At 45.0% G+C, this 13014-nt stretch overlaps 1 protein-coding gene across 1 annotated transcript; it reads left to right on the top strand.

The window, feature by feature from the left end:
* Nucleotides 1-5581: 5581 nt before the first annotated feature.
* On the top strand, nt 5582-8977 carry LOC124660163 (F-box protein At2g32560-like). Its single transcript, XM_047197959.1, has 5 exons — nt 5582-6450; nt 6764-6843; nt 6995-7173; nt 7332-7406; nt 8447-8977. The coding sequence occupies exons 1-5, from the start codon at nt 5758-5760 to the stop codon at nt 8632-8634; spliced, it is 1215 nt and encodes a 404-aa protein (XP_047053915.1). The 5' UTR covers nt 5582-5757; the 3' UTR covers nt 8635-8977.
* Nucleotides 8978-13014: the final 4037 nt, after the last annotated feature.

Here is a 13014-nt window from a genome sequence, read left to right on the forward strand (position 1 = left end):
GGAGTAGACTGAAGAAGCTCGGGGGGCAGCTCACACTGAAGGTTCTCGCTCTCGGGGAGCCGATTTTGTTGGAATCGGCTGGCTCTGCATTGTGACGTGAGGTCAATGGCGACATGATTGGCTATTTCGCTACCTTTCTCGCCTTGATTAAGGCTCGGAGGGCCACTAACTGGGGAGGTGCTCTATTTTTGAGAGCCGATTGGAGTTGCATCGGCTGACACTGCATCATGATCTTCTCAGGGAGGAACTGGGAAGGAAAAGCCGTCGTCTTGTACGAGGTTTGGACCGTGCTGGTGCTGCAAGAAGAGGAAGGAGACTAGTTTCTCAAATTAGCCGATGAACCGTCACCGGCTGTGGGATTGCGAAATACCACGGTCAAGAAAAAAAATATATAATCCGATTCGTTGCTATCGGTCTTGGTGTGGCTAGCGGAAGGATGGAAATTGGATTAATGGAAAGAAAAATTGAAAGAACAATTCTCGTTAATTCAAAGGAGCGGCTTTACAAGAAGAGCCGATGGCTCTCAAAAGAGGGATCTGGTGCCTAGTGCACTGCTACCGCTGGTCCTACTCTACTAGTCGTCGCTGTCCTCATCATCGCCGTCGTCGAGGTCGTCGGCGGCCGCTCCCAGGAAGCTCCTCGCCGCTGCTGCCCCGGCCGTCGGTCGGAGCTTCCTCCTCCTCCTCGTCATCATCATCATCCTCGCTATCCGCCCAGCTGCGGAAGCGCTTCATTGGAGGATACCCAGCGGAGGAGGAGGAATCATCTTCCTCCTCCTCATCTTCTCCTTCCTCGTCGTCATCGTCGTCCTCGCTGTCCGCCCACATGCGGGAGCGCTTCTTCGGCGGAAGTCTGGCGGAGGGGAGGCCTTGGTCTTCTCCGCTTCTCCTTCTTTCTTCTCCTTGTCGGAGGAGATGGGGTTCGCCCGGAGCGGGGATCGTCCTTTTCCTTGTTCTTCGGCGACAATTGGAGAGAGAGGCCCGAGCGGAGGAGGAAGAGGAAGACATGGCTGCAGGGGAAGAGGGTTTTTGGCGTTGGTAGACAGAGAGCGAGCAAGGGGATGGAGTGGTGGACCGTTTGGCACAGATAAATAAAGGGAGTGTAGTGGAGATTTAATGCCATGACGGTTCTCGAGGACGTGATGCCGAAATTGTCAATTTGTACAGAGAAGCCCAGGAGGCGAGGCGTGATGATGGAAGATTCTACGGCAGTTCTGCTCTGCCACGACATGACCCGACGAAAGGAAAGCGTAATGATTTTGGAAATTATCATTACCAAAACCAGGGGGGCATGTGTTATCACCAGAATCTGACCGAGTTAGAGGTGGGCCGCGATCAAGGTGGATTTGAAGATTATATACATGGAAGAAATATGTGAATCGGCCTGTTATGCAAAGTTTGGGCTAGTTGGCCTTTGTATCTGTAACATATTAGGATACGTGTCGGTTAGTTAAAGTTTGCCTCGTGCACGGTTAGGTGCACGCTCGAATTAGGAAGTCCCTTGGACTATAAATATGTATCTAGGGTTTATGGAATAAACAACAACCAACGTTCAACACAAACAAATCTCGGCGCATCGCCAACTCCTTCGTCTCGAGGGTTTCTCCGGTAAGCACCATGCTGCCTAGATCGCATCTTGCGATCTAGGCAGACAAGCCTACCTCGTTGTTCATGCGTTGCTCGTCGCCGAAGCCTTTTTGATGGCGAGCAACGTAGTTATCTTAGATGTGTTAGGGTTTGCATTGTTCTTCGTATCATATGCTCGTCGTAGTGCAACCCTTACACATCTAGCCGCCCTTACACCTATCTTAGGTGTAGGGCGGCACCCCGCTTGATCATAGTTTAGTAGATCTGATCCGTTACGGTTGCTCCTTGTTCATCAAGGATTAGTTTAACATCCGCAATAGTTAGGCCTTACAAAGGGTTGGAGGATCCAGCGGCGTGTAGGGTGACGTTTGCTAGCCCTAGAAAGGATGTTCCGGGGATCAACCTCGTGTTGGTTTTTAGGCCTCGTCTAGGATCGGCTTACGGTCACCGTGCGCGAGCGCGAGGCCCAATCGTGAGTAGGATGATCCGATTATGCGGTGAAAACCCTAAATCGTCGTAGATCTTATTATCGTTACCTTGATCAAGCAGGACCACCATATATTCGGACACCTCGTTCGAATCATGGGTGGATCGGCTCTTTGAGCCGATTCACGGAGATAACTCGAGAGCCGATCGAGGCTCGTATTTAATGTTTACGTGTATGCCATGCAGGAAACTAAGCGAGGCATCATCCACACCTTCCCCGACCAGGTATAGGTCGGGTGGCACGCCCTTGCGATAGCATCGAACGTGTGACCAGGAGGCTTTGCGGGCCGTCGCTCTGAGGGACTGGGGCCAGCCGCAGCCCTAGTTGTTCCCGGCTCTACTGTGTTGCCCGTCTCTGCCCGCCAGGGGGTTTCTGACGTCAACAATACCTCACTCCAGCTCCTAGAAATGGTGTTGTTGTAGAGGTTTTGCTTCTGTGATGTGTTGATGCTTGCCCTGCTCCTCCTAGCTGGCTGGTGCTGGTGCTAATCCATCTGCTTGTTCAACAGTCACTTCTTCTTTGTGGAAAAAGAAACTGGAACTATGTTGTTCTTGTGTTCTTGGTGTTCTTGAGTGTTCTTGCTGTTCTAGCTAGCTCTGGCTGGCTTGGTCGATGAATGGCTAGGGTTTTGGTGATGAAAAGGTTTTATATGAACCTTTCATGGCCTCCTTGGTCGACAACAAGGCCTGGTGCCATTTTGGTGACTCCTCTGGCTGTGTGTGCTGGTGTGCATGCACACAGCCTTGTGAGCTGCTTGTGTGGTTCCATGTTGGAACTTGGGAAGTTGGTGGATCATCTTCGGCTGGTCTGATCTTATCCTGCGTATTTCCATTCTTTCTAATCTTCCAACTGGCATTGCCACTTGGCATCAATGTGCAATTCTATTTCTATGTTGATTATGCAGGGATTCAAGAAGATAATCAAGAATGTCACAATCCTCTTGTTGATCAAGAAATCAAGATGAAGATCATAGTGTAGTTTAGCTAGTTACACTATTCATTGTAATCTTTTTTTTACTAATTTCAATTTCTGAAATGTGTTATGTAATATTTAATTCATATGAATATTGTAAAGACAATGTAAATTGTGTGTGATGATCAATAAAGCTCAAATTTCTCTAATGAGCTTTTCATATTTATTTGTATTCTTTTATATTCATAATTTTCCAATTTATAATATTGTTATATGAATTATTCTTTATTTGAATTAAAATTTGACTTAGTGAGGTTTGAGTTTGAATTTCCAACTCAAACTTATTTCAATTCAATCATGCAACTTAATATAAGATCTGAAATGTTCCCCTCTCTTCTCGAAACCCTAAGTTCAAAAAAGATAATGTCCAAGCTTGTCGCACTCTCGAAACCCTAACCCTATCTGGTGTCGAGAGAGAAACTTGTCCCCTCTAAGATGTATTTTACAATAAAGCGCGAAATTTCCCCAGATTTTATGATGCAATGCACATCCTTTTCTAAAATCTACCCCGCACTCGTCTCGAATCCTGGGATATTACACTTACCGTACCCAACAAAAATCTAAACATGGTTCTCCATGCACTAATTTTTTATACTCCCTCCGTTCCTTTCTATAGTGCCTATAGATTTTTGGCATTTATTTCAGAATATAAGGTTGTAGCTTAGCTTTTTTGCAATTACCCCCTCCCCATTCAACTCCCAAATCGTTCAGCTCCCAAATTTGTTATGGTAAGTTAGGAAGATATGGATTTCCCAAATTTTACGTTGATCTCAAATCGTTCAGCTAGGGGTCTTGTGTAAAAAATACTCTTGCGCTAATTTCCGTGCCAAAAAACTGTAGGCACTATAGTATGGAACAGAGGGAGTATATAAAACCTTATCTACCCAACACAAAGATAATGATACTAGTACATGATACCATGCATTGTAAAAATAGTAGCATTGATACTGCTATATGATACTATTCATTGTGACTAGTTTTAGTATTCTGATAGCGTAGTACATACTAGGTAATTCCTCCGATCCAACCAATAAAGATTTTTTTTTGTTAAAGTCAAGCGCTTTGACTAAACTTATAGAAAAATCTACCAACTACGATATTATGTAGATATGATATAAAAATACATTTCATGATGTATTTAACTATAATGATTTTGTATTTTGCATGTTACTAACTTTTAGTAAAAATTTGGTTAAATTTTTCATGTTTTAACTTTTTAAAAATAATGTAGGTCTTATCCATTGGAACTGAGCTAGTACACGGCGCTAGTATTCTCTCCATTCTAACATAAGTGTCATAAAATTTTCTAGATACGAATGTATCCTCATATTGAAATGCATTGAATTTTCTCTAGATTGGTTCCTTTTTTTTTTCGATAAAGGGCGCTTTCATTACTTTAGAAAAGTATTACACCCGGGCTCTGCATAACACGATGCACACAGCATCTAGATTGGTTCCTACCGAGACAAAACTAAGACATTTATTTTGATTGAAATGAAGGTAGTACCATGCAAGATTACAATGTCATTTTCTCTAGTTTCGCTACATTTCAAATATGGGAACCCTGTCGCGGTCCCTGCCTCCGCCACTAGCAGCAGCGCTATCTGCAAACCGGCAGAAACTTAAGGTCGAGATTGTTCACAAATTTGAAGCACACATGACACATGACACATGAAGGAATGCGCGCACTGCACACACAATTTCTATGGACAAAAATCCTGTGCTAAATTTGGCCACGAGTTCCTTCCGTCATCCTACCTCACCTCTCTTCCTCCCCGTGGAACATACAGAGATGAGACCACCACCAAACCGACGCATGGCTCCCAATAATTGGCGTCTCTCCTTCTCCTGCTAGCTAAATCCGCTGCGCCACAAAACCAGAGGTCTTGGAGGCCACGTTGGCTAGAAACAAGGAGAGATCACAAACAAGAAATCCACGCGCGCACGGCAGAAGCGAATTTCCATCCATATATACTCGTCTCCTACGCCGGCCATCTTTTCCTACTCCCTCCATTTCTCTCCTCCGCCTTAGCTTTCGTTTCTTGGAAGCGAGAGAAGGGGCGGGGAGGGAGAGGGAGAGGGGCGGCGGAGGGCGACGGTGAGGTGAGGTGAGGGGAAGCTGCCTGCGTGCACCGTGCCCCGGCCGGGCCCCGCCCACGCTGTCCTCCCTCCTCTTGCTCACTCACTCCCACCAAAGCTCTCCTCCTCTCACCAACTCTCTCTTATCTCCTTCCAAGATCCCTTTTCCATTCCCCCTTTCGTCTTTGCTAAGCTAGCTAGGACCATTCTTTGATCTTTCCCTGGCTCCAAATACCCCCGTTCCAGCTGCCTGCGGAGATCCGATTGTTCCCTCCTGCCCTGTCCTGCTTGCGACAGAGTGATTAAGCTCCAATTTGACTTATCGATTCTTGGTTCGTGCGTCTCCCCTTCTTCTCCGGGCTTCGATTCCACCGAATCCTGCCCGGCTAATATTTTGTTTGTAAAGTGGGTTCCATCGCGTCACCCTCACGGTGTCTCCGATCGGCCGGAGAAAGCAGGTAGCCAAAAGGCAGGTTCTTGATGCGGTTGTGGTCGTAGCGGCGGCAGCAGCATCTCTCCTTTCTTTCTTTCTATCCACTGGGACTGCGTGGTGGCTCCTCCTCGTCTTGTTGTTTATCTGCGAGGAGCACTGGGCAACCGCAGTGCTCCGCGCGCATTTTCCGACTCTGATCGATGCTTGCCCTGGTCGCCACCTTCGTCTTCTCCTGCCTCCTCTTCCTGTCCAAGCCATGCGCCCGTGACATGAGATTGTTCCTCGCCTCCATCTGCCAAGAACTCGCGCTCTCGCTGCTCGGATTCTTGGCCGGCTACAGGCTGCTCGGAGGCGTCGCCTCCACGGCCACGGCCGCCGACGCCATGCCGCTCATGCAGTCCTTCAAGAGGAAGCGCCCGGCGGCCAAGGTGGAGAGCGCCGAGGACACCGGTGAGCCCTCCGTGCTCGACCTCCCGGAGCTGGCAATCGACTGCATTCTCGCCAAGCTGCCGCCGGCCGAGCTGCGGAACATGGCCGCCGTCTGCCGGTCCATGCGGGACCGCTGCCAGAGCGACCACCTCTGGGAGAGCCACATGTCCCGCAAGTGGGGCTCGGTCCTGGGCACCGCCGCCAGGGAAGAGTGGAGGTCGTATCTGTCCTCGTCGACCGCGCCCGGCGGCGGCACCTCGTGCGGCTCTGCTGGCAGCGCCAAGCACCGGAGGTGGCTCGCCGCGCTGTCCTGCGTCTGCCCGGTCGTGTCCTGGATGCGGCCTAGGGCCGACGGCGGCGCCGGCAGGTCGGCGGGCCCTGTGCTCGATGATTCCGTCATGTCGTGGTATCTCCACATGGAGAGCGGCAAGTTCTGGTTCCCGGCACAAGTCTACAACCGAGAGGTACTCCACAGTTTCATGTCATTATTATTGCACGGCATGCAAATTAATGAATTATACTAGTAGTAGTTGCTCACCGGTGCTAATAATTAGACTGATTGGGCTGAATTATTACAAACAAGTTATACTAAAATTTCATTAGAATTCACACCTTAATTTGGTTACATGTATTTGCTTCTCTGTCGTCTAATTGAGCTGGATATCCATGAGCTTTCCTGCTGGCTATACTTGTTCATCTTCTTTTGGGCTCCTATCTTTTTTTAGTTTTCAGCTTTTATTGACGAAGCAATCCTGAAACTTTATGTTTGTTTTGCAGCATGGACATGTTGGGTTCATGATGTCATGCTATGATGCAGAGCTCAGCTATGATTTCCGCACAGACTCGTTCCGTGCAAGGTACTAATCTGTTTATGATTTTAGCCAGTGAAGCGTAAGGCTGTGGGCATGTTCTATGTTTTTGAGTCAAACAAACAGTGTGGCAGATTATTTTTGTAACTTGAAGTTGTCTATTTGATATGATTTGAAATTGGAAACATTGACGTTGCAGGTATCCACCACACGGGCGACGAACTGTCGTCGTGGAGGATGGTGTGCATTGGGACAGGATCAGGGCAGCTCCGGTGGAAACCCTTGCACATGATCTGCATGCCTCTGACAGCCTACATCAACTCCGGCCTGGCGATAACATTGAAATTCAGTGGAGAAGGAACAAGGAGTTCCCATATGGTATGTTCCCGGGCACCCAACAATACAACGCTAGGCAGTGCTGCAAGAACCATTAAACATTGCCCATAGGGGATATGCTAATCTTATCTGATAGAGATGAGGAGTATTCTACCAGTGGACAATGTGTTCATTCATGTGTTGCTATATATGTTTGGCAGGCTGGTGGTATGGAGTTGTTGGCCACTTGGAGTCATGCGATGGAAATGAACACTTTTGTCGGTGTCATCTTAGTGGTAAGAATAACTTTAATCCCAAAGACTAATTTATTTGACTAGACTAATAATTGTAACGTTAGTTGCATATGCATAGGCCTTTCAGAGTCATGACCCCATGAACATTCCAGCAGAGCCCAAAGAGTATTATAATACAACATCATGGCCTTGAACTCATCTTGGTTATTCATTTATTAAAACCAAAGTGATAAACCCAAAATGATGACGTCCTCCATATGTTTGACCTTAATTGTACATTAGAAAGATATGTTATCATACGTATTCCCATTAATTGAACCGTTTCTGCCCACTCATATAGTATTATGTTCAGATGTGATAACTTGATTAACATACTTCTGAAGATAGCAGACATTCATATTTCTATGCGAGTACTCTTTTCTATAATAAACCATCCTCTTAGGTTATGCTTACTTTGGTACCTTACATTGAATGGTTTTACTATATACTATGTGCACTTGTTCTCTGAATAAAAATAAGCAAGTACCACTAGATTCATGTAGAATGTCAAGGTCAAATATCTTGTTCTTTGCAGCTACTATGACAGAGATTGCCACCCCTGATTCCTTTTTTTTAGTGAGAAAAAGATAATCTATGTGTGCGATTTTCAAAACTCGAAAGTCAAAACACAGTTACTCTGTAACTAGACCTAAGTTTTGGTTACCGCTCGGGAAATCCGGTTTCCGGTCGGTAACCGGATATCCCGGCCACCCCCAGGAAATGGTCTAATCGGGCAAAAAATCCCGAATTTTTTGAATATTTGTGAAATTTTTGAATTTTAGCGAATGTCCTATATAAATGGTCATACCAAGGAATTTTAATTCAAATTTAGATTTCTAATTTCGTCCTGTAACCAGTCGGGATTTTCCGATAACCGCAGTAACCGGAAATCCTGACCCCCCTCGGGAATTTTTTCCTTCCGGGATCCAAAATCTTGAACTAGACTCTGTTTTTTTAACATCCTCCTTGAAACAGGATTTCGTCCCGTTTTATAAATAAAGCCACCCAATACTGTTTTTCTAACATACCTCAATGTATTGCAGATACTGTTGTGCTGGAGTTCAACCAATACACACCTGGCTCAAGATGGAGGCAGTCTCTGGTCAACCGAAAGGACCACAGGGAAGAGGGCAACGAGGGCGTTGGATTCTACGGTGGAATAAGGAAACTCCACAAAAAGGATGAAATCTCCAAGTGGAAGCAGCTGTGGCCAACAGATATCCTGGAATAACACGCTATTTTGTCGTTACGATGCATCAAGATGGTTAACTGATTGATACCTTCCATTGATTCAATCGACGCCGTCCCTCTGTTCAAGCTGTACACACGGATAGAACACGAGGTGACAGATCTGGTAGCTGGACACGGTTGTAAACTTACTGTCAGGCAAAATAAACGCAGACTGCTTCTTTATTTAGGGGACTGTAGGCCTGCAATAAAGCCTACATCAACCAGTGTATGTATGTAACCGCAGTCTGTGCCCTTTTTGCCTGCTGTCGTAGTTCTAGAGCAGAAAGATCAAATGTAAATTACAATTTAGTTCAGATTTACGACACATTTGTCGCAATTGTCTCCGTCGACTGTTGGATGTTCTCCACGCTGTGCAAACTAGGTTGCGGGGAGAGCTATCTATCTAAAGCAGTAGTACAGGTAAACTGAAGTTTTTCACCCAAGATCTGAAAGATATCAACAGCTTCCTGATGGCCTGAGAATAACATAGTCCAGCTGTCTCTTTTTTGCGAACTAGCTCTCTTTGAACCGCTTTGCTAAATTGCGGTTAACCGATAATTGCATTAGCATTTCAAAAAAATAATAATAATTGCATTAGGTCTCGATCAAGTTTTATTTTCGGTTTTCTTGATGGGTCGCCCTCTTTCTATGTGGGCCTATGTGCGTTGTAGCTTGTAGCCTTTTTTATTTACTTTCTATGTTGGGCTGCCGGAGCAAGAGATAAATTTTAAGGGCGAATCCTATTTATCAGCGATCGCCTATTGAACGCTTTAAGCGGAGCGTAGGATCAGCTCCGCGTACCTCTAGTACGAAGGATAGGCATAAATTTCTCGGCCCATTTAAGCATTTGCACGTAGCGTACCGTTTCATCGTATCGATAATTTATTTTGCACGTTGCTAATTCGTGAAAAAAGGCTGGAAGCACGTCATTCTCCATCATTCTCGCCGCCATTCTCCGTTTCAGCTTTGTTTGCTTTATTTCATCGTGTCAGCAGTTTGTTCTATTTTTTCTTTGTTTTCTTCCTTTCAGTTTAGATTTCAAAATCCGAACAAAATTCTAAACGGAACAAAATTCAAAATCGAACAAATTTGAAACGGAACAATTTGAAAACAAAGAATTTTAAAATAGAACAAATTTCAGATTTGAACAAATTTTAAATTAGAACAAATTTCGAATTCGAAAAAAAAATCGAATTTGAGAAAATTTCGAATTTGCGCATTTTTTAAATCAGAACAAATAAAAAATCTGAACAAATTTCAAATTTTTCATAAACTTAAAATTGTTTAAACTAAAAAAATTCAATTTTTTTTAAAAATCAAATCTAAAAATATTCAAACTTAAAAAACGTTCAAATTCGAATAAGTTAAATTTTAGAAAGTTCAGAAAAAAGCAAATCGGCAAAAACCAAAAACTGAGGGAAAAAACAAGCAGAACCAAATGAAAAACCAGCAGAAAATCGGCAAAAACCAAAAAAATGAAGGAAAACCATTTCCGTCGCTAATGGGCTGGCCCAACTCTGTCCCGCTCTGAGCGGAGCGACTGCTCGCTCCCACGTTGGGCGGAGAATAGGGATCGCGTATTTATCACCCGCGCGGTGCGGGAATACGCCCCGCACGCACGGGGTGTCCACTTCGGCCGTGGCCCAGTAAGTGCATCGTGGTTGTTTTAAGTCCGGTTCTTCTGCTTTTTCCGTTTTTTTCTGATTTGCAATGTTTCTTTTATGTTTTGTTTGGTTCTTTCGTCTTTGTTTTAAGCAACCATCGATTTTAAGCAAATTTCGGATTTGGGAAAATTCCGATTTCGAACAGATTTGAATTTGAGCAATTTTTTAATTCGATTTTTTTGAGAAAATTTGGAATTTGAGCAGATTCGAATTTGAGCAAATTTTGAATTTGGGAAAATTCCAAATTCTAGCAGATTTGAATTTGAGAAAATTATGAATTCGACCATATTCAAATTTGAGCAAATTCAAATTCGAGCATATTCAAATTTGTGCAAATTTCAAATTCGAGCAATGCACCTAGTCTTTCCGTTTTTAAAAACGTTCTCCCTCCGTTCCTTTTTAATTGACTCAGATTTAGTACAAACTTATACTAAATTCGAGTCAATTAAAAAAGAACGGAGGGAGTACCAGCTTCGAGCGTGGAACGGAAACATCGAGCGAACCTGCTAACGTCGAACGTGTGAATAGTCTACTTGGTTCGTTTCCCGTCCGTTCAACATGGGCCAGGCCCATCTAGATCGACCTAGTTAGGGTACGGTACAATGACACGCTAACGAGCAATAAATAGGGCAACCCAATTTTATTAGAGGTTTGCTTCTAGTTTTAGACCGTGTGTGAATACATTGTTAGAGCATGTCTAACAGATCTCCTATTTTTCTGCCTCGTAAAATGCAAGTAGAGGGCTCTGTATTCATTTTTCACCGACCGAAAACTCGTCCGAGTTAGCAGACCCCGTATCCCCACCCAGTAAAACAGAATATTACGGAATATTCTGTTTTACGGGGTGGGGAAACGGGGTCTGCTAGTTCGACGAGTTTCCAACCCCTCAAAACAGGGTTTTTGACAAATTAGATATTAGAACCAATACAACATTCACATTGAATAAAAGTTTTAAATCACACAATAATCATCATAATTATTACAATAATATTTTTCAGAACTGCCAACAAATATTCTAATGGAAGAATCAAACAAATAACAAATGTTCCCGCAATCAAACAATCAAGATAACTGTTTCACACATACAATAATAGGAAATGAATGTAAAAACTCATTGACCATGCAACTGCCAGTGGTGATCAATCAGATCTTGGGTGAGCTCGTGATGAGTCTTGACATTTTCAATGCTGCGATGCGATGCAAGAAAAGCTTCAATCCGATCAGGGTTCCGCTGGAGATGCACTCGGGTGCCAACATTTCATAGAAACATGGCAAGTTCAACCCTCTCTCATCTTCAATGATCATGTTGTGAACAATCACACAACATGTTATGATTTCAACAAGAATTTCCTTGTCCCAAAACCTTGCAGGACCTCGAACAATGGCAAACCTTGTTTGCAAAACACCAAAAGCTCTTGTGAAGCAAGCTTCTTTTCTTATCAAAGGCTTGTCCTTTTTCTCTTTAATGGACTTGACAAGAGTTGCATAGTTAGGATAAATACCATCTGTGAGATAGTACCCCATGGTGTACTCATTGTTCGTAACTTTGTAGTTACAAGTTGGAGCTTCACCCTTAACTAGTCTTGCAAATAAAGGGGGTCTATTCAAGACGTTGATGTCGTTGAGTGTCCCCGGAAGTCCAAAAAAAGCATGCCAAATCCATAAGTATTGCGAGGCCACGGCTTCAAGAACAATGGTAGCATCACGGCTTTTGCCACAATACATTCCATGGTGATGAGGACATCCCTACGACACTACTACCTCCATCACTGCAAGATGAAGACGAAGCTGCTGTGAAGCTCAAGTCCAATGAAGTTAGGATTGGACCTATTACAAGGGCTCGTGCGAAGCTAGTTAAACAACATGTGAACTTGTTCCTAAACGATACTTTGATTCATGAGAACTTTATACTGCCTAAGTCTTGTTACTTATGTATGATCAGGTATGAAGAGGGAGCAAGAATCGCACGAGGAGGAGAGGAGCAGCTGGACGTGAAGATGGACGTGAAGATGGACGTGAAGCTGGACATGGAGCTGGACATGAAGACATCCCATGGACGCGCGAGGGAGGAGCGGGAGGCATGCGCGAGAGAGGAAGCCAAAGTCCAGGCCGGCTCAGCATCCGATCAGACCGGCCGCCACGCCGGCGCGCCCGGTCCCTGGCTCGGTCCAACCGGCCGTCACGCCGGATCCGCCCCGGTGCCAACCGGACGCTGCGCTTATGCCAACCGGGAGCTATACTGCAAGACACGACACGTCCCCGGTCGCCACCCGGCGCCAGGCCCGGTTTGAACCGGACTGGCCCGGTCCCAGGCCCGGTCGACCGGCCCCCAGGCCGGCCGAGTCCGAGTCTGTCTCGACCAAATCTATTATGGGTCAGTTATTTTTGTATCTTTTCGACCTAAGGTCGTCCTGAACGCCTATATAAGTGCCCAGGACGCCCCATAATAGCTTTAGACCATGTTTAAGATAACCCTAGTTCATAGTTGATTGCTTTGCAACTCTATTGAATCCTGATGACCCACAAGTATAGGGGATCGCAACAGTCTTCGAGGGAAGTAAAACCCAATTTATTGATTCGACACAAGGGGAGCCAAAGAATATTTGTAAGCCTTAACAGCGGAGTTGTCAATTCAGACTCGCACTGAAACGGACTTGCTCGCAAGAGTTTATCGGTAGTGACGTTTTATAGCAATGAGCGGTAGTGAAATATCAGCG

This window comes from Lolium rigidum, chromosome 6 (genome assembly GCF_022539505.1).
Source record: "Lolium rigidum isolate FL_2022 chromosome 6, APGP_CSIRO_Lrig_0.1, whole genome shotgun sequence".
Classification (NCBI taxonomy): Eukaryota; Viridiplantae; Streptophyta; class Magnoliopsida; order Poales; family Poaceae; genus Lolium; species Lolium rigidum.

Excerpts from the sequence above, each read along its gene's own strand:
- LOC124660163 (XM_047197959.1), top strand. The coding sequence starts at position 5,758 with ATGCTTGCCCTGGTCGCCACCTTCGTCTTCTCCTGCCTCCTCTTCCTG. Across the intron at positions 6,844-6,994 it reads ACAGACTCGTTCCGTGCAAG|GTATCCACCACACGGGCGAC; the intron begins GTACTAATCTGT and ends TTGACGTTGCAG. Across the intron at positions 7,407-8,446 it reads TTGTCGGTGTCATCTTAGTG|ATACTGTTGTGCTGGAGTTC; the intron begins GTAAGAATAACT and ends AATGTATTGCAG.